This window comes from Mastigoproctus giganteus, chromosome 11 (genome assembly GCF_048544385.1).
Source record: "Mastigoproctus giganteus isolate SK-2022 chromosome 11, ASM4854438v1, whole genome shotgun sequence".
NCBI lineage: Eukaryota > Metazoa > Arthropoda > Arachnida > Uropygi > Thelyphonidae > Mastigoproctus > Mastigoproctus giganteus.
This window is the reverse complement of record NC_143585.1, coordinates 136016063-136038087: the sequence shown is the minus strand read 5'-3', so window position 1 is coordinate 136038087 and position 22025 is coordinate 136016063. Positions and strand designations below refer to the sequence as shown.

At 35.9% G+C, this 22025-nt stretch overlaps 1 protein-coding gene across 1 annotated transcript in view; it reads left to right on the top strand.

The window, feature by feature from the left end:
- The window catches only part of Vps51 (vacuolar protein sorting 51), a 202273-nt gene that overhangs the window by 36508 nt on the left and 143740 nt on the right, over window positions 1–22025 (top strand). The window contains exons 5-6 of the mRNA XM_090385571.1: window positions 9197–9270; window positions 13841–13973. Coding sequence (XP_090241697.1) covers window positions 9197–9270; window positions 13841–13973 — 207 coding nt within the window. The remainder of the gene's footprint in view (window positions 1–9196; window positions 9271–13840; window positions 13974–22025) is intronic.

Genomic DNA, 22025 nt, shown 5'->3' with positions numbered 1-22025 from the left:
GACAATCACCAAGTTGTGATCTGTGGTGCCTAAAGAACCTCTCACTTCGACCGTGTACTTAGGAGGGTTGTTTGTGAGAAAAAGATCATGTATGTCGGCTCTATTTATATGAGCAAATTTCAGTGGACACAAGGATTGTCCAGTATTCTTGTAGGTAAATGAACAGTCTGTGCAAGGTCATTATTAATTGCAAAAGCCTCAGCATCTCGACCAGCTGAGTCAGTGTGAATAGAAAACGGAAGCCAGTTGGAGTTGCGAATATTAAAATCACGTAGGAAAATTACCTCACTGTTAGGAAAGTTGGACTGGAGAAAGTCAAGTTGCAAAGAGAGGAAGTCAAAGAACTCCAAATGATTAGTGGAATTGGGAGAACGTTAGAGACAACAGATGAATTTGACAATGTGCTGGCATCATTTTGAAATTTTATACTTTTAATGCTTTTGTTCACTGGAAAATGGAAGTGACTGTTAGTTTAATGCTTATATTTTATGACCAGGACTTTTTTATTTTTTGTTATTTTTTGCCATTTTCAGCAAAAGTAATGTATCATTTTAAATAACATATAAAAAAGCATTTTTTAAATATTTAAATTTTTTTTAAAAAATTTTAAAAATATATGCAATATATACCAAAATCTATTTAGAAAGACAGTGTATTGGTGTTATTACAAGCAGAATTCAAAATAAATCAAACTTTTCCATAAATAAAAAACATTTGGGCACTTGTCAGGTGCCATGTAACACCCTTTGTAACAAACAGGGTCATGATTACTGGCTAATTAAAAGAAGAAAACCTTTAGCTGGAATTAGGAGAGCATCTTTGGATTCAGGGATGTTCTTATAGAGTTGAGATTTGCAAATGTCTCTTGTGTATACAAAAGGCGATGAAAAAGTGCAGTGGATAATTACAAACTTATAAGCTTGCATTTTGTGCCAGGGAAATGATTGGAGTCATTGGTTTAAGAAGTAATGTAGTCTTATCTTGACAGGAATGTAGTTATACAGTAATCACAGCATAGTTGCACATTAGTTACTATGACATAATCACAAGGGAACTAAATGCAAAAAATAATTTTGACATATATTTCTGTAAGGCTTTTGATATGGTTCTGCATGAAAGTCTGCTCTACAAATCAGAGTAATGTGGCATTAGGAGCAAGTTATTGCTGCAGATAAAGGGATAGCTGAGTGGACCATTGCCCTTCATTGACTAACGTTATTAGTGGATATTCCCATCACAGAAACCTGAGGGATTAGTTTAATGCTGGGTCTCTTACTGATTTCAGAATTTGCTAATGTAGATGAAGGCATATTGAGTTTAATGTCAAAATTTGCTGGTAGAGTGGTTAATGACAATAATCATGGTATGCTGCTACTCCAATCTGGAAAAATTAGGAAGATGGACTGAAAAGTGGCAACTTGAGGTTACTAATTGATAAATGCAAAGTGTTGCATCTGGGTAACAGTTATCCAACGAATAACATACCAAATGGGTAGTGACCCACTCCGGGTGGCAGAAAATAAAAATAAAACCTAGGGGGTTGTCCGATACACTTCCACAAACCGAAAAAAGAATTATATGGAGATTCAAGGATGCTGATATACAGTGCTTGATGAAAATCAAATACTGTATATCAAAAACATGCAGTAGTTTATAAAAATGCCATTCACTCTCATACAGTAGTCAAGTGATTTATGTCACAGAGTTAATACTGAATGCAGTTTATACTATACTGAAATAATTAAGAATACATTGCTATCTTAAAATATGATGGAATACAGGATTCAGTAATGCTAAAAGAGATAAGAACAAAGTCTGGAATTTATTCTGTAAACATCTACCACTAAAAATCTAATCCAGTACAAAATGAGAGCAAAGGGCCTCAATGTAAGGAGGCAAAACAAGAAATTATCATGGATCTGCTTTGTATCAGAAAATATAGAGCCACAGATATTAAATTTATTTTAAATAAAATCAGGCAAATCAATGGGAAAACACTGGAATGGACGCGATATTTGCTGACCCATATACATTGCTAATGCCATTAGCAGAACTTTCCAAACTCTTTCAGCAGCATTGCCATATGAGCCTTAGCTGAAACAAACTGAAAAATACAAGATAAATTTTAATACCACAAACCAATTATTTATCATACAATAAACCATTAACTATGGTTGAGCTACATAATAACTTCACACAGTCAAAAAATACTATAGTACATCCTGATGGAATTCAGTATGTATGATCAAGCTTATAAGTGAAGAATCATTAAAATTCTCTTACAGCTGTATAACAGAATACACATAGAAGACACCTATCCTAACAACCCCAGGGGCTCACATCTGATATGGGCTTGGCACACCCAGGGTCCTGAGCTGGATATCATCATTCTTCTCTTTCTTGGTGATTTCTCTCTCTCTCTCTCTCTCTCTCTCTCTCTCTCTCTCTCTCTCTCTCTCTCTCTCTCTCTTTCTCTCTCTCTCTCACACACACACACACATGCACGCAGGGTAATTCGGGAAATTTTTTTGGCTGGTTCAGCATAAGTCTCAGGCTTCCTTGCACCATATGGCTAATAATAATAATAAATAATAACTGGAGACTTTATACTCTCCTCATTTTTGAAACCAGGGAAGGATCACTCAAGTACTCTAAATAGGCCTATTGCACTTAAAAGCTGCTTAGGCAAGGTGCTGGGAAAAATGATTAATACCAGACTGACTTAGTTTCTGGAAACCAATAATCTCCTGAGTCGATATCAATATGATTTTTGAAAATCAAGTTCCACACTAAGCTTAGTGGTAAACTAGACAGCAGGGCCATTGTATGAGCAAAACTTTGAATAAACATTTCTAAAGAGGGCAAAGTCTGCAACAATATGTTTCTTGCAGTAATCAAAATCAGTTTCTAACAGAAAAATCCAAATAGAAATCCACAGACTGAAAAATAATAGATAAATTAACATTTTGAAGGCTTACTCTATTGGTAAACAATCCTATGTCTGCATTTTAATATAAAATGTCTGTGTTGTCAGTGAAGTTTAATTTCTAATGCAGTGTGCACTTTAAAAAAACCCCTGCTTTTTCTCCTATTTTTTTGTGAAGAACTGCTTTTTGCAAAAAAAAATCCTGTTTTTTTGCTTGTTTTGGCCCAAAAATTTAGTTTTCCTGCTGCTTATAATTACATGAATTAAATTAGAAATTACATGATTTCTAATTTATTTTACAGTAAAAAATTGGCACCTGTGCTAAAACTGGAATTGCCAAGATGGTTCAAGGAAGCCATTTGTTGATTCCTTCATTTTATATACACACACATTGTACTTTATTTCTAATATAGAGTACAGCATTATATTACGATAAAGTACAGTACAGTATACCATTATCTTGCAGTACTTTTATTTAAAGTGGTACAAGTGTCAATAAGTTCAATTTGAAATCTGGAAATAGTCTGGCCCTGAGTGGGATAGATTTGGCACTACTTTCTGTTACTGCAGTTATTTACTTGGCTCCTTTGCAGTCTGATATCATCTTCTTCATCTTTGCCTTCTTCCCACATTTATATGGGCTCGGCATTTCCATCTTTAATTCTTTTCCTCCATTCCTCCCTATCCTGGGCTTCCTCTCTCCTTCATCCTCTCTCTTTTAAATCCTCTGCCACCTTGTTCTTCCATCTCAGCTTAGGTCTCCCCTTCTTCCTCTTCCCTATCACCTCCAACTTTTCACACCTCTTCCCCACATACTCCTCAATTTTTCGTTCAACACGTCCAAGGCACCTCAACCTAGATTCCTGCATTTTTTTACTCAGAGGCCCCACCTTAATCGTACCTCTGATGTAGTCATTTCTTATCCTGTCCTTCCTCATCACACCACACATCCATCCTATTATCCTCATCTCTGCCATTTCCATCTTCTTCTCCTGGGCCCTTGTAATCGCCCATGTCTCAGCACCGTAGGTCCATGCGGGTCTAACCACAGTTTTATACACTCTTCCCTTTCATCAGACTTGCAGTCTGATATCATGACTGCTGTAAAATTCTGCTTCCCATCTGATTTCTAAATGGATGTCAGATGAATTAATGAGACTTGTGGCAGATAAGAAATATGCATGGGATGCATATAAATTATCAGGAGACATAGATGCCTATGGTAGATATTAGATAGTCTGTAATAAATTCACAAAGAAGGTTAAGCAAGCAAAGGCAGATTACAAGAAATCTTTGGCAAAGGATGCAAAGAAAAATAGTAAAGACTTCTTTACTTAAGTAAACTCTAGAATGAAGGGGATGAATCAGAGTGGTCCACTTGATATCGATGGTTCGATTGTTGATGATTCTGCTCAGGTAGCTGACAAATTGAATGAGTATTTTGCATATACATTCACACATAAGGAGTTATACTTGTTTGTTTGTTTGTTATTTGGTTTTTAGGAGCATTAGCAACTAAGGCCATATTGCTCCGCGATATGCGGTGGTCATTCCCTGACCTTTCCGCATCCTCCGTATTTGGTGGTGACGGGCTCGAACCCCGGTCTAATCAAGAAGCGTGTGCTACACACTGCTGCTCCTTCCCACCTGGCTACGGAGGCGCCGAGGAGTTATGCAGAGAGGGGAATGCCAGAAATCTATCAAACTCTGCCATGAGCCAAATGATTTTGTAATAACTGAGAGCAAAGTGGAGGAGAAATTGGTGAAGTTAAACATAAGGAAGGCACCTGGTGTGAATGGGATCTATCCAGTTATATTAAAGGAGGCGGCAAAGGAAGTAAACAGTCCCCTTGCCATGATTATGAAGGCATCCTTGGACTCAGGGGAGGTCCCCACGGACTGGAGATGTGCAAATGTTTCCCCAATTCACAAAGGGGGATTGAAAGGTGACATGAGTAATTATAGACCAGTTAGTTTAACTTCTGTTCTGGGAAAAATAATGAAATCACTGGTTAAAGAAGCACTGCAGGATCATCTAGACAAGCCTCATCTAGTTCAAACACAGCATGGGTTTATTAAGGGAAAGTCTTGGCTGACCAATTTGATTGGATATCATGATGTGGTGACAAAGGAACTGGATGCAAAAATAATTTTGATATCATATACTTGGATTTTAGGAAAGCATTTGATACCGTTGCACATGGAAGACTACTGCAGTTGGAGGAGTATGGCATTAAGGGTAAGTTGCTACAATGGATAAAAGGGTTGTTGAGTGGGAGAAGGCAGAGAGTGTTAATCAATGGACACTGCTCTTCATGGACTAATGTTTTTACTGGAGTTCCTCCAGAGATCCCTGTCGGGCCCATTGTTGTTTTCTGTATTTATCAATGATATTGATGGAGGTATATCAGGCTTAATGTCCAAGTTTGTAGACGATATGAAAGTTGGTAGGGTTGTTAATGACAGTAAAATGGTACACTACTGCAACAAGGACGGTACACTACTACAACTTGACAAATGTAAAGTATTGCATGTGGGTAGCAGTCCCCAGAGTAATGTATCAACTGTGTGGTACTACACTGATGGTGGTAGAGAATGAAAAGAACCTGGGGGTAATTGTGCAGTCAGATATGAAGTTTTCTGAGCAGTGCAGATGGTCTGCAAGAGTAACTCATGGTGTCTTGTCAATGATATATAGGAATTTTTCTAGCAGTGATAAGAAGGTGATTATCCCCTTGTATAAGGCAATGGTCAAGCCACACCTTCATTACTGTATACAGGTCTGGAGGCCTCATTTTAGGAAGGATGTAGTGTTTTTGGAATGAGATTGGTGAATGGAACAAAGCGTTTCTGTTACCAAGAAAGCCTTAAATTCTGCAAATTGCAGCACCTGGAGACTATGCACATGCAAGGTGATCTGATTGAAGTATATAAGGCCTTGAATGGTTTGAGCAAGCTCAATGCTGATGAGATTCTTCCTCTTGCTGAGATTCAACACCTGAGGGAGCATTAATTGAAATTGACAAAAGACAGTTGTAAAGTAGATGTGCAGAAATTTGCCTTTAGACATCAGGCAGTTGATTGCTGGAACAAACTTACACTTGTTATTTTAGAAGTTGATAGCTTAAATAAATTCAAGGCTGAACTAGACAAACTTTTGGAGTGAATGGATGGGTGAAAGGGGAAGGATTTTTTTTTTTTTTTTTTTTTTTTTTGGCTGATGCTAAATAAACTTGCTTTCTCACTTGATAAGCTTTTAAGTCAGGAAGGATCATGCTTTATTTCACAGTACCTCCAATGCAGTGAAAATATTTGGATGGGATAGTTGGAGGAAGTTGTTTTTCCATCTTTTAGAAGTCTCAGTTGTGAATGGTTTTATATCTGATGAATTTAGCAGATCCACCTCAAAAGGACCTTCATGCGCAATTTTGGAAGAAGTGCTTGTTCAGCTACTAGTAGATGTCCATTCTTTCTAGGTAAAAGCTTCTCAAGTTCAGATGCAAAAAACAAATCGAATGTGCATTGACATCTTGTGATGGCAGATGAGAATCCACATAAGAAGACTGTACAGCATGTAGTGACAAAAATGTTAGAAGTCAGAGAAAAGAAACAGTTTTAGTATTGAGAAAAGTGCTCCTGAAAACAAGGATGACAGGATTTTGAAAACTTCAAGAAATTACCACACACTAAAGTCTTATAAATAATTAAAGTTTAAAATGTCAAAAACATTTATAGAATGTTTTACCAGTTTTATATATTGGCTCATACAAACCTAAAAACAAAATTTTTAGATTGAAGGTATTTCATGTAGGCACTTGATGGATACATGGTAGATGACTTTCATCAACCGGTGAAATACCACCACTTTGCTTATTGGAGGCTGTTTAGTCTGTTTAGTCTCTAGAGCAAAGTTTCCGGCCTCCTCCTCCCCCCATACTTCTCCTTCAACCCATGCATGGTACTAAGTACTATAGGTTTTGATACCTTTCGTGTTTGGGGTTTTCATAAAAAAACCAAAAAAAAAAACCTTTTTTTGGATTTTAGAACTGGACTGCATGGGGAAGTCAGTAAAAATAATTCTTGCCTGCAAAGGATTAAAATTTATTTCTTTTTTGAAATTTCCTAGTGTTAATAATATTGTATAATTCACAATTAATATCATGAAAAGCTTTTTTATGCCAGGCAGAGCCAGTAGAATGATTCAATGTTGTTGTTGTTATTTGGTTTTTAGGAGCATTAGTAACTAAGGCCATATTGCTCCAGGATATGCGGTGGTCATTCCCTGACCTTTCCGCATCCTCCGTATTTGGTGGTCACGGGCTCAAACTCCGGCTTAATCAAGAAGCATGTGCTATGCACTGCTGCTCCTGCACACCTGGCTACAGAGGCGCCAATGATTCAATGAATCATTCTGCTAGGTGCTTGCCCCTAGTTTTGAGCTAAAAGATTGCATGCACAGTAGGTTAGGTGCATGCAATACAGTGGGTTAGGTTCCAGACCCTCGCCAAAGAGTGGAACATAGCCTTTTTTCACTTACAAATGCATATAAAATTCTAATAACATGTTTACACTATCATATGCTGTGAGTAGACTGATTTACAGCCATTTATTGTCAGTGTAAATCACCAACAATAAAATGGTGCCCAACGCCCTTCTCGGACTTGGCTGCTGATCGAGTTATGTCAAAAAAGCAGAACAAGTTTGTTTGTTTGTTTGTTTTTGGATTTTAGGAGCATTAGCAACTAAGGCCATATTGCTCCGGGATATGCGGTGGTCATTCTCTGACCTTTCCGCATCCTCTGTATTTGGTGGTGACGGGCTCGAACCCCGGTCTAATCAAGAAGCGTGTGCTACGCACTGCTGCTCCTTCCCACCTGGCTACGGAGGCGCCGCAGAACAAGTGCTGAACATAATGAACCTGGATATAATTGAAAACCACCGTATTAGCAGAATGCCAAAAAGCGAGGCCTTACTGTACATTATTATTTATGGTCTTGTGAATTTTCATTCCCTTGGTTCGGCAAAAAAGTTGGTACCTGTCCAGATGTTTTTAACAAGAAAATAATGAAAATATGGTAGAAACAAAAGTTTTAGAGAAAAAAAAAATTATACTGCATTTAACTCATTTTACTTATATTTGTAATATAGGTTAAATATGTAAATATATGAGGATTTTGTTCTTGCTCATTTTATTTTCAGAAGATAATGTGCACTTTCTGAAGTTGAATTAGTAATTTGTGGTGTCAAAGTTCTAAAATAAGGATGCTGATGGGATTGTTCCTGTTGTTCAGGGTACACACACAAACACAGAGAAGGGGGCATAAATTATTGATGAAAGATGGTTTCAGAATAGATCTGCCGAAGTTTGCCTTTAGCCAATAGGTGGTTGGATTCTGGAACAAACCCCTGTCTGACCTTAAGGAAATGGATACCTTGAATAAATTCAAGGAAGAACTAGATCAGAGGTTCCTAAACTTTCTCGGTTCACGGCTTTTAGTGTCCCAGTAATTTTTTCCCGGCACCCCTAGGCCAAAAGAAATACCTAACACATTGGTTTTTGACCTTTTAATATATACCTATATAATAATTATATTCTTTATATAGAGGTACTAAATAAAGATAAATTATAGATCACCACAAAATTAAAAAGATACGGTACAATGGATACTGTACACCTTTTTATAATGAAACAAATGTATAAATTTCAAAAATAAATAATAATAACTTTAAATAACTTAAACCGAAATTACATGGCACCCCAAGAATGTTGTTGTTGTGGCGCCCTAGTGTGCTGCGGTGCCCCGGCTGAAAACCACTGAACTGGACAAACTATTGGAGGGAATGGATAGGTGAAATGAGATTTTTTTTTTTTTTTTTTTTGGCTGATTCTGTATAAGCATGGTTTCTTGCATCATTTTTCACCATTAATACTAATATTAATTCTTGTTTGTTAATTGAATGGTAATTGTACTAAATATTCCAAAATTTAATTTATAAAAATATATAGGTGTTAACTTTCACAGATGCAGTTGCAAAATCACTTTCCATTACCAACACAGAGCCCTTATAAGGATATATAGATGAGAGAGGATTTTATTTTTAAATTACATGAATACAATAAACTGTTTAAATAATTATACGTTAGTCTTTATGTATTGATATGTTAAAGAGATGCTATGGTTAATCTGCTTAAGATATTGTAGTTAAAAAAAAAAAAAAACTTCTTTTAAATTATTTTTCTGTCTATTTTACTATTGTTTCTCATAATAGCTCCAGTTCTTATTTGAATTACCCCCAAGACTGAAATCTTATATTGAAAGTGAATTATTCAGCCAGGCTGTAAGGTGAGAAATAAAATTGAGCAAATAAAGTAATTTTATGATTGTATGTTTTTTCTTTTTTTTTTTTTTTTTTCTCCAAAGTTGGTTAAATTTATTATCCACTGAAAGACTGCTAAATGTTTCATTCCACATTCTTAAATTTTCATATTAAAATCTAAAAATATGTGAATTAAATTTAATTTCAGAAATATTTTAAAGAGTCATTTATTCTCCTCTTGAACGGTTTTTTGTGGAGAAGTTAGGTAGGATAATATCTTAAAATAACACTATATGTATTCCAAATAGTATGTTTTTTTTCTTAATTTTTTGCTTTTTTTATGCAAATAGATGGATTCCTAAAATATTTAGGTGCTGATCCCATGTCTGTAATTGATTTTGCCATAGCATGTGGACACAGAACTCTATGCCAACATGATAGAGCAAGTATTTTTGCACAAAATGAAAAATAAAATATATTATCTGTAGTGCAGAGAGGTCTGCATAACAATTTTGATGATATATCCCGAGTGGTTACTTTATTAGGTACACCTAATAATTGTACTAAATATTCCAACTTTAATTTATAAAAATATATAGGTGTCTCTGCCCTGGAGAGATTGTGCAAGGCTCAAGGGGTAGAATTTTTCTCAGCATGGTCTGTGCTTGATAACAGGAGAGACTGCTTCTACAGGGATGGGATACACTTAAATAGAAAGGATGCAAGAATATCTGCTGATGCTATTGAGGCAGAGTTAGGTGGGTCGGAAAACTGCTAGCTTGGGGGGATACACGGACTAATAGATTAACAGTAGCCGCTGGCAGAGGTAAAAGTGATTCTTGCACTACTTCTGTTGAAATGCAATTGAGCAGCAGCCTGGAAAGCAAGGCAATGGTTGCTTTCCGGGAATTTCCAGGACTGCTGGGAGTCAAAGTGGAACAAGTAAATACATGGGCTGTGTTAAGGTAACTAAGAGTAGAAACAGGTGCATATATACTTTCATGTACACTAATGCTAGGAGTATAGTTAATAAATTTGATGAGCTTGAAGTGCTAGTCAAGACATCAAAGGCAAGCAAGCATATATCAGATGACATGGTGTCACACAGACATAAGCAGTGTGGAACTGGAATTTGGGGAGTACAATGTGTATAGAAAGGATAGACAGGACAGGAAGGGAGGAGGGGTTATGCTGTTAGTTAAGAAACACATAAAATCTAAGGAAGTGCATCCAATTGATGTGGGTGGACAATGCAATGTTGAGTGTGTTTGGTGTGACAAGCCCTGAGAAAGGAAAAATGAGAGTAGGTGTGTGTTATAGGCTTAATCAATCTGATGAGTATAATGAGCAATTGTGCAGAGAAATAGAGTGGGCCAATAAATTAGAGTGTCTTATAATGGGGAATTTTAATTTTCCAGATATTGACTGGAATTTGTGAGTTGGTCACTCACACACTAGCAAGGCTGTTGTGGATTTATTGGATGATTGTTTTCTACAGCAGCATGTTCGAGAGGCAACTAGAGGGAGTAATATTCTTGATCTGATCATCAGTAGTGATTCTTCATGCATCAAGAATCTTCAGGTAAAGGAACCAGTAGGTGGCAGTGATCATAGCGTGCTGAAGTGGGATTTACTCAAAGAGATAATTACCATCAAGGGTAAAGGGAAGGGTTTTTGCTTTTGTAAAGGTGGTCTGAGACAGTATTTGAATTCTATATGGTGGAACCAACTGATGATGTTACCAACAGAAAATTCAAAATGAGAAGCCTTCAAAGAATTAATCTTGGAAGCTACTAGTCTTTTCATACCAACAAAGAAATATTGTTTAAGAGTTAGGCCTAAATGGATGTCAGATGAACTAATTAGACATGTGACATAGAAGAAAAATGCATGAGATACATATAAACTAACATGTGACTCAGTAGCCTATGATAGATATAAGCTGGTCTGTAACCAAGTTACAAAGGAGGTTAGGCAGGCGAAGGCAAATTACGAGAAATCTTTGGTAAAGGATTCAAAGAAAAACAGCAGAGTTCTTAACTTATGTAAACTCTACAAGGAAGGGGATGAATCAGATTGGTCCACTTGATATCGATGGTTCAGCTGTTGATGATCCTGCTCAGGTAGCTAACAAACTAAATGAATATTTTGCATCGACATTCACACATGAGGAGTTATTCAGGGTGGGGACTGTGGTGGGAGTAAGCTAGATAATCTTGCAATATCTGAGAGTAAAGTGGAGGAGCAATTGTTGAAGATAAACACAAGAAAGGCACCTAGGGTGGATGGAATCTATCCAGTTATATTAAAGGAGGTGGCAAAGGAAGTAAGCAAACCCTTAGCCATAATTATGAGAACTTCCTTGGACTCAGGGGAGGTATCCATGGACTGGAGATGTGCAAATGTGACCCCAATCCCCAAAGGAGGATCAAAGGGAGACACAGGTAATTACAGACCTGTTAATTTAACTTCTCTTCCAGGGAAATTAATGGAAGCACTGGTTAAAGAAGCATTGCAGGATCATCTAGACAAGACTTCAGTTATAGCTCGGACACAGCATGGGTTTATTAAGGGGAAGGCCTGCTTGACTAATTTGATTCGATACCATGATATAGTCACACAGGGAACTGGATGCAAAGAGTAACTTTGATATCATATATTTGCATCTTAAAAAAGCTTTTGATACTTTGCACATTGAAGACTGCTGCACAAATTGGAGCAGTGTGGCATTGGAGGCAAATTGCTGCTATGGATAAAGGGATGGTTGAGTGGGAGTAGACAGAGTGGTAATCAATGGACACTGCTCTTCATGGACTAATGTTATTAGTGGAGTCCCTCAGGGTTCAGTGTTGGGTCCATTGTTGTTTTCTGTATTTATAAATGATATTGATGATGGTATATCAGGCTTAATGCAGGTATATCGGGCCAAGTTTGCAGATGATACAAAGGTTTGCAGGTTTGTTAATGACAGTACACTGTTGCAACAGGATCTAGAAAAGTTGAGCAGGTGAGCAAATTTTGCAAATTACAGTGTCTGGAGACTAGGCACCTGCGAGGTGATCTGATTGAGGTGTATAAAGCCTTGAATGGTTTGAGCATACTCAATGGTGATGGAATTCTTCCTCTTGCTCAGAATAATCATTTGAGAGGGCATAAATTCAAATTGAGAAAATACAGATGTAGGATAGATGTGCAGAAGTTTACTTTTAGCCAGCAGGTGGTTGGTTGGTGGAACAGAATTCCATCCTTTGTTGTGGAAGATGATAGCCTAAATAAATTTAAGGCTGAGCTGGACAGGTATTTTGAACGGTATTTTGTCGGTGTAGAAGTTGATAGCTTAAATAGATTCAAGGCAGAACTTGACAAACATTTGGAGTGAGTGGATGGGTGAAATAAGGGTTTTTTTTTTTTTTTGGCCGATGCTATATAAGCTTGCTTTCTTGCATCATATGCCTTTGCTAATGCTCCATAGCCACCCTGGATATAAACAGAAATTTGTTTTATTGAAATAGTTTGATTGTTAATTTTTCAGTGCTCCTTTAATTATGAGTTCTGGCTTTATCATGAAATTTATACAGTAACATAAATATAATTAGCTTACATTCATACACGTTTTATCGAAACAGTTATCAGTACGTAGTATGGCTATCGACATTACAGTTACCTTTAATTATTGGCATAAAACTTATTGAGTTTCCTAACATCTCTGCAGCTGAGATAAGCCACCAATTTCTCTTTGTATCAGTTGAGGTTTTCTTTGAATGCTTATAAACCACATGCATTTATTAGTTCTTGAAGATAGTCCAGCACTGAATAAATCAATATCTATATAATAGCGTGGCTCAGATATAGAGGGGTCTGTCTTGAATTTTTGCACATTCAGGAAAACATTCAAAAGTTTAAAGATAAAACTTTTGCATATAGGAATCTTTTGAAATCATTTGAATTTTTTTTTTTATCTTTTAGGTTCAGATTACTGCTCTGTAAGTACTCAGAAATATTGGGTGCCACAGTGTGACATCCACTGTTGGCCCATACTTTATATAATAATTTGCTGTAAATAGGATGATCTGACATGTCAACTGCCTACCCTCTCATCTATATGCTTCTGCTAAAACAAATATGTAGAAAAGTAAGTTATCAGAGAAAAGGCTGTCATCTAAAGAAAGCTATCTGAGGATAGCAATCAAACTTCTTTGCAGAACAGGTAAGCCATCAATGTTTCTTGGCATTAGTCAAGAGAGATTTCCAGTGGGTGACATAGCTCTATAACAATGTCTATGCAGAGTCTGGGTTAATACTATCTTGGGATCCTCTGAATCTAGTCTCACTAATCCCTAGTCATGCCATGATTGGGGAGAAGTATCTGAGACAGTTAGGGATATTGCAAAATGTGCTAAATTAGACTAGTGCATATTCTTGGTATTAAATGCCGATTATTTGTTTTTATATGGTTGCCAATCCTCAGATTGTGTTTTGTACATGTCATCCTGTCAATGCAGAATTACAATTCATTATATTTAATTTTTATGACGTTACATCATCACATTTATATAGTTTTATTTGGTTGCTTATATTCTATGTTACTTTATATAGATGCTATACAAAAGCTCAGAAGGTTTTACATCAGTATCAGCACATGCCTTCTTTTCATGGAATTCAAGAAGACTGTAATGTTATTGTTGCAGAACTGAAAGAAAAATTGAGAGAGAGGTTTAGATCAAAAGATGTAAGTAATTAATATAAGAATTTATCATATTCAGAAAATTTTAGATGTAAGAGTGATGAAGAAATGTATGGATATATGCACTGTAATTAATGAAATTTGATTGACTTAAACAAATGTTCAACTTTTAAAATCAAAAATCATCCTATAAACTTGGTGCATAGAGGAACAGTTGTTGTTATTACCATTAGCCAATATAGCCACTAGCCTAAAAAATAATAATAAAATAAACCAATAATAATAATAATAAATAAATATATAAATAAATAAAAAATAGTAATAAATAGAAAATAACAATAAAAAATAAGAAATTAAAGAAAATATATAAAAAGCTAAATAAGAAAATAGACTGTGTATCTCTACTCAGACAGTTACCGAAGTAGGGCTGTAGTGGAGGGTATATGCTGTATACCCTCTGAATATTTTTAGGTGAATAGCATATATCTTTTGGTTTTTGAAAGACTTGAAAAACCAGAAGATAGAGCTCACAAATGAAGGCATCATTGAAATGGCAAAATGTGAAGAAACTGAGGAAGAAGAAGGTTTAACAGCTGAAAGATTTGTTCATTCCTTCACTCTCAAGCGGCTTGATGAAGCATTTCAACACAGAAAAAGCAATTGAGATTTTTGAGTCACAAGATTCAAATTTTGAGTGCACTAGAAAAGTTGCTACAGATTTAAAAAATGCTTATACATGATATTGTGAAATTTATAAAGAAAAGAGAAGACTGTATTGGAAACAAATGACTCTTGATGATTTCCGAAGAAGAAAATCACTCCCTGTGCTTTCAACAAACCAACGAGTGCCGAGCCATCGACAGGTGTGCATTTAGTCAATGGTGAAGAATAAACATTCTTTAACATTTGTATGACACAAATAATTTCTTTATTATTATAATCTGATTGATTTTAAAGCTTCATTCTGCTTAATTTCTTTGGATAAACAGATCATTGTTTAGACATAAACTGTTGTTTTGTTGACCTTTATTTAACATTACTATGGTCAAATTTCATTATTCAGAAAGCAACCCCGTTTTTAACATCACATCTATGGAAAATAAATTCCTGCTTTATAAGTTTTCTATTTACGAGTGCACATTAGGAATGAACTCGTAAAGTTGGGAACTAACTGTATATGCCACATATATGTTTACTATTCCAGAGGGTATGTGCTGTATACCCTCTGGAATTTGATTAATAAGTCTGATATGCACAGCATACTCTCTGCTTTTCATAACATTCATAGAGTATACCTGCTAATTTTACGACTACACTGGATATGAACATCCCTACTTATATGGGTAACTCTCTGGTTAACCTTTGAATTTCTCTAAGCAGCTGTCAGCTTCAAGTACCTGTGGAGGTAACTTGTTCTAGTAATTAACAACTCGCTGGCTAAAAGAAAACTCCAGTCTAAACCTCTTTCTGGTTATAGAATCCTATATAACAGTGAAAATTTCACCTTCATGCATTTTACTAGAGTCCTCAGAGCTTTATGACCTTAATCAGGTATCCTTGAAGTGTTTGTTCATGTGGGCACCCTTCTGCAGATCTGACCCAGCAGATTGCCTTTTTTGGACCATTTCAAGAATCAATGTCCTTTTTTAAATGTGGTCTCCATACTTAGACACTCATGGATGAATTCCTGGATATTGATTTAGAAGGAATAGAGTGTATAATCTATGCTGATGACCTAGCTATGATAGTACATGGTAGCTCTCATCTGCAGCTTGAAGCCAAGGCCTTGAGATTGCTGGCGCCTCCGTAGCCAGGTGGGCAGGAGCAGCAATGCATAGCACATGCTTGTTGATTAGACTGGGGTTCGAACCCGTGAGCCACCAAATGAGGATGCGGAAAGGTCAGGGAATGACCACCGCATATCTCCAGAGCAATATGGCCTTAGTTGCTAATGCTCCTAAAAACCAAATAACAACAACAACAGCCTTGAGATTGCTACATGAATGGAGTGAATATAATAAATTAGAATTGTCTATGGGGCAGAAGGTGATGCTGTTGAAAGGTAAACTCAGCATGAATCGACCTCCCACTGTATGACTGTCTTGAGGGATGGTCCGATATTGCTAGAGTGACTAAATACTTAGGGCTACAATTAGAAGAGAGACTATTCTTTACTGAACATATAAAATATATCAAAAACAAAGTGAGACTTTTATATTCCAAGCTCTGGAGAATAGTGAGGACTGATTGGGGCATTAAAGGACGTTCATTGAATTTACTGTATAATTGTCTTTTTGTCCCGATCGTAACCTATGCCTCGGGGGCTAGGGTGCATCGAATGAGTAATTCTTTAATATCTTACTTAGGCTCAGAGATTTGTATTAATAAATGTCACTCATGCTTGTTCGACTGTTTCTTCTGATGCCTTGCAGGTGGTTGCAGGGAAATTGCCCGTACAATGTGAAGTGTTATTAACAGGATTATTATATTATACAAAGAACAACATAAGGAAAACAATCCTTGGAATTACTTCTTATCCACAAGGCAATTATGTATATTCTCGAAGTTCAGCAATTCACCACCCTACCTCCATCCCTACCTCCACGAGGCAGGGATGGAAACTGTGTTTATTAAGATGTGTAGAAAATTTCGAAGCGTATCATTCCTAAGAACAGGCTAAGTGGCTGTGTATTAGTTTTGTTTTTAAATTTTGCGTTTTTATTAACAAAGTTTAAAATTCTTAAACTGTGTTGCCTCTACGATTAAGAACCAAGCCACGGATGTGCTTTTGCATAGGTAGTGGTTGGCTTATGGCATTTTAAATGGTATGTCCTTTCACAGCATAGTGTAATTTAAGTTGATGTTGCAAACCACTGTATGAGTTTCAGCTTAGATAGTGAGGCAGCATGAGGTATCTTGAATGAATGTTCTTTGTGTACACATTATAATCATCATGTGCAAATTCTGCATCCCCATTATCAGAGTGACACCATACTTCTGTTATACCAATGCCACCATTTGATCTGTCCATGTTTTTAGTAATTCTTACATGGTTTGTGTAATTGCTAGTCCCACGTGAATCCACAGCAATCCTTGTAATGGTAACTGTCCTGTTTTTCAAGTTTCTGTGTGTCACATTAAGCAATGCAAAAATAACACCACCTCTGCTTATGGCTGTCATGAAACTATTAGTCTGTGTATAGCCCTCCTCTCCACCCCAAGCTAAGAGATTCCCGACCCAACTAAACTGCCTTAATAGCACTAGCAAATATCCTTGCACCTCTTATATTCAAAGTGTATACAGCTCTGTAAAGGACTTTACAGAGCTCTAAAGTCAAAGTCCCTTCTTCCCAAAATTCCGTACACTTTAATATTCAGCTCTAACTTGTGACTTTTTTCTCAACATGACCTCATATTTATTAAGTAAAGCTCAGATTGCTATATTAATATTAATAGTACCAGTATGTACAACACTATTACTGACTTTACCAATTTTTACCAACGATAATTACCTCTGGCAGGAACAGCACATTGAACTCACATTGATATCCTACCTATTGTTAATGGTTAATTATACCATTAATATTAGACATAAATATGAGCAGCATATACATGTTTATACAGGTAGGTAAATTCAGTGCATTATATTTTAGAGCAGTGGTTCTTAACCTTTTTCTACCTACGTACCCCTTGTGAAATTTAATGTCAATTGCATACCCCCATTATAAAATAACTTTATTTACTTATTTGTACAATATTTTAGTAATCTTAAATAGTTAATAAGCTTAAATAATGCATACATTATTTATGGCTTAGTGTCGAAGTTTGCAGATGATACAAAGGTTGGCAGGGTTGTTAATGACAGTAATGGCAGTGTGCTACTGCAACAAGATCTAGATAATTTGGGCAGATGGGCTAAGAAGTGGCAACTGAAGTTTAACCTTGACAAATGCAAAGTACTGCATATGGGTAGAAGTAACCCGAGAGAAAAGTACCAACTGTGTGGTACTACACTTAAGGTGGTAGAAAAAGACTTGGGAGTAATTGTGCAGTCAGATATGAAGTTTTCTGAGCAATGCAGACAGGCTGCCAGGGTAGGTCATGGGGTTTTGTCAATGATATATAGGAATTTTGCTAGCAGGGAAAAGGAGGTGATTGTCCCTCTATATAAGGCAATGGTCAGGCTATGCCTTGAGTACTGCGTACAGGTCTGGAGGCCTCATTTTAGGAAGGATGTAGATTTGCTTGAGCGTGTACAGAGAACGGCAACAAGATTGGTGAGGGGAATGAAGGATCCTCTTACCAAGAGAGGCTTAAGTTCTGCAAATTGCAGTGGCTGGAGACTAGGCACCTGCACGTTGATCTGATTGAGGTGTATAAGGCCTTGAATGGGTTGAGCACTCTGAATTCTGATGGGATCCTTCCACTTGTTCAGATTACAAACCTAAGGGGGCATAAATTCAAATTAAGAAAGGACAGATGTAGAATAGATGTGCAGAAATTTGCCTTTAGCCAGCGGGTGGTGAATTGCTGGAACAAACTTCCATCTGTCGTTGTGGAAGTTGATAGGTTGAATAAATTTAAAGAGGAACTGGAGAGGCATTTGGAGGGAATGGTGTGATTTTTTTTTTTTTTTTTTTTGGCTGATGCTGCATAAGCCCATACACTTGCTTTCTTGCATCACATGCCACTACTACTACTACATAAAATAAATAAAAAAGAAAATGGAAAAAATAAACCCAGAAGTTTAATGTGAGCAGCGTTGCTGTTTATTCATTGTTGAAACAGTAAACTGGGGAACCGTCTTCAATAAAGAAACATCACGCATATCATGTTCCACAAGAAGCCTATTTTGTTTCTTCATTTTTAATGAAATGAGTGTTGAAAATCCTGCTTCGCACATTTAAGTTGTCACAAATGGAATTAAAAGATTCATGGCTCTTCTTACTAATGCAGGATAGAGTTTTTTTAAGGAAGACCAAAATTCTTCTAAACATGTAGAATTAAATTAAATTAAATGAGTTGTTTTAGCAGTTCTTTTGATCTTAAATCAATAAGGTCATCTTCAATTGATTCCTCATCCTTAATATCATCAATGTTAATAATAAAAGGATTGCAGATCCATGTTGCCATTGTTAATTCATCAGAACAAAAATAATTATTAACATTGATGATATTAAGAAAAGAACTTTGAAGCTTGTCCATATGTACAATAATATCTGTCTGCACAGAAACGGGCAAGATCATATCACTGTTTGATCCTTTTTTTAAAGCTGATTCTAAATTTGAAAAATTTGCATGGTTGGATGACTCCAGTCTTCAGTCTTCTTTTTCAAAGTGGTAACTTTGATAAAAACGCTTTTAATATTTCAGAGGCATCAATGATAGTAATCACAGTTGCTTGAATTGAAAAATTCAAGGAACTGTGATTACTATCATTTTATTCATGTGGTCAAAAATATCTGCTAAATAAGCCAAACTAATTTCAAATTCTTGTTTTTAAAATTTCCTGGCCAGAAAACTTTCTTTTTGTTTTAAAAAGTATAAAACTTCTGCAAGAAGTTTGAATAAGCGTTTTAATACTTGCTCTTTGGAAAGCCAGCATATTTCAGTATGATAAAGAAGAATTTCATGTCATGCTCCCGTTTCTTGACAATTTTTTGTTGAAAATTCAGCAATTTAAAGCATAGGATCTGATAAAATTGACGACTTTTACTACAGTTTTTAAGACTTGATTGAGTTTAGGCGGCAAAGTCTTGGATGCTTAAACATTTCGATGTAACATACAGTGAGTTACGACCATTTATGGAATTTATTTTTTACTAAACCAACAAATCCAGAAGTATTTCCGAGCATTGCCGGTGCTCCATCTGTACAAATACTGCCAAGTTTTAATTTCCAGTCAAAATGTTGTTTTCCAAAAAAACTTTTCAACATATTAAATATGTCAAGGCCTTTTGTAGTTTCTTGGAGAGGTTCGCAAAATAAAAATTCTTCTTTGATGATATTCATATGTTGGTAACAAACAAAAGCTAGAAGCTGACTACATTAAGAAATGTCTGTAGTTTCATCAAGTTGAATGCTGAAACGGTATGCTGTCGCTCTTAATTCCTCCATTATCTGGTTTAAAATGTTATCAGACATGTCTTTAATCCTGGATGATATAACATCATTCGAAAGAGATAATGCTTCAAGTTTCTTTCTTTCATTTAAACCACATATGAGTTCAACCGTTTCCAAAACACAGGGTTTTACTAAGGTTTTGCTGATTGTGTGTGGTTTTTTTTGTTTACAAATGCAATATGCAACTTTATAAGATGCTTCAAGACATGGTTTCTGTGAAGGAGTGAATCCAAATTTTTGTAATGTTACCTGATTTTTCAAAACTAGCTTTCTTGATGCGAAATTGCTCTGGACTGTCTGATACATATTCAGGGTGTACTGAAGTGAGATGTTCTTTTAATTTGGAAGGTTTCATAGATCTATTCCCCAAAATTTTACTGCACAAGAAACATTGTGCCGACCAGGTTAGCTGGGTGGGTAAAGTGCCTGTCTGGCAACCCAAAGGTCATGGGTTCGAATCCCGTCTCGGATCAAAGTACTGCAAAAACCTTGGGAGGTGCATTCTGGCCACAGAAGCCGATGTACCAACAACTACCCAAAAAAAAAAAAAAACAAGAAACATTGTGGTTTTTGTATCCCAATCACGCTTAGTAGTAAAAGTAAAACCAAAGCATACATAAGACTCATTATATTTTCTTTTCTTTGATATTGGAGGGTTGGTTCTGGAAGTAATGAGAAACAAAAATGACTACTCCAGTTAGCTGCTAACTGGAGTAGACGTACATAAAACCAAAAAAAGAAAAAGAAATTTATTTAAAAATTACAAGAAATAGTATTTTCAATATTTACATATTAATGTCAAAGAAAAATACAAATAAGGTTATAAAAATTCAAATTAAGAACATTTTATTACTTTTAATTTTCGTCAAAATCGTTAACCCCGTTATGCAGCTCAAAACAAGTTAAACAACTGCAAATGAATAACTGAAATGGGGGTATGGCAGCCTGTTGTTTTTTCGTGTTGCCAAGCTATTGTACAAGGGGAAGGAGGACAGCGCTATTGTTGGAACTGACAAAAGTAAATTAGTTACCAGCTCCTCTGATAAACAGAGTTATTGTTTCTTGGAAAATCACGCACCGACCTACGATGGAGAGGATAGGCAGAAATTAAAACATTAAATTTTAAAGTTCTCAACAATTATTTGGTGTAAAAACGTAAGTAAAATAATTTAAATATATTTCATATTGTTAAATACATATAGTGATATTTGTTAGGGATGAATTTTTTTTTTTTTTTTTTTTGTTTATTACAAGAAATATTGTATTTTACATATGTTTACATATATGAAGACCTGCATACCCTCTGAATACCCCAGATTAAGAACCACTGTTTTAGAGGAAGGTTATGCTTTTTTTCTCTCTTTTTTTTTTTTTTTTTTTTTTTATGGTCCTACGGATGTTTAAAGTCGTGCTTTAACGCAGTGGTGCTTTCAATTGATGCTAATTTTTAAATAAAGAAAATTTTCAGAATGTTTCTTTTGTGTATACTTGTGACCTAATAAAAAAAAAAATTCAAAACAAATATCTTTATTGGTATCCTTGCTAAAAGCTCTAAATTTCATATGCATGCTGAAATTAAGAAATTGTCACTGTCACACACCCATTGGATCAATAATCTAAACCTGATCTGGTCCGGTCCAGTCTCAGCTAAAACAGAACTAAAAATCCATAAAAGGAATTTACATTTTTTTATGATATAGCATTATGAAAGTTCCAAAAAATAACTCAAAAATACCAATAGCCAAAATGTGAAGCTCTCAAGGAATATTGCATTGTCAGTCAGCAGAAAAATGAATGAGATGGTTTTTTTTTTTTTTTTTTTTGTTTGGTTTTTAGGAGCATTAGCAACTAAGGCCATATTGCTCCGCGAATATGCGGTGGTCATTCCCTGACCTTTCCGCATCCTCCGTATTTGGTGGTGACGGGTTTGAACCCGGTCTAATCAAGAAGCGTGTGCTACGCACTGCTGCTCCT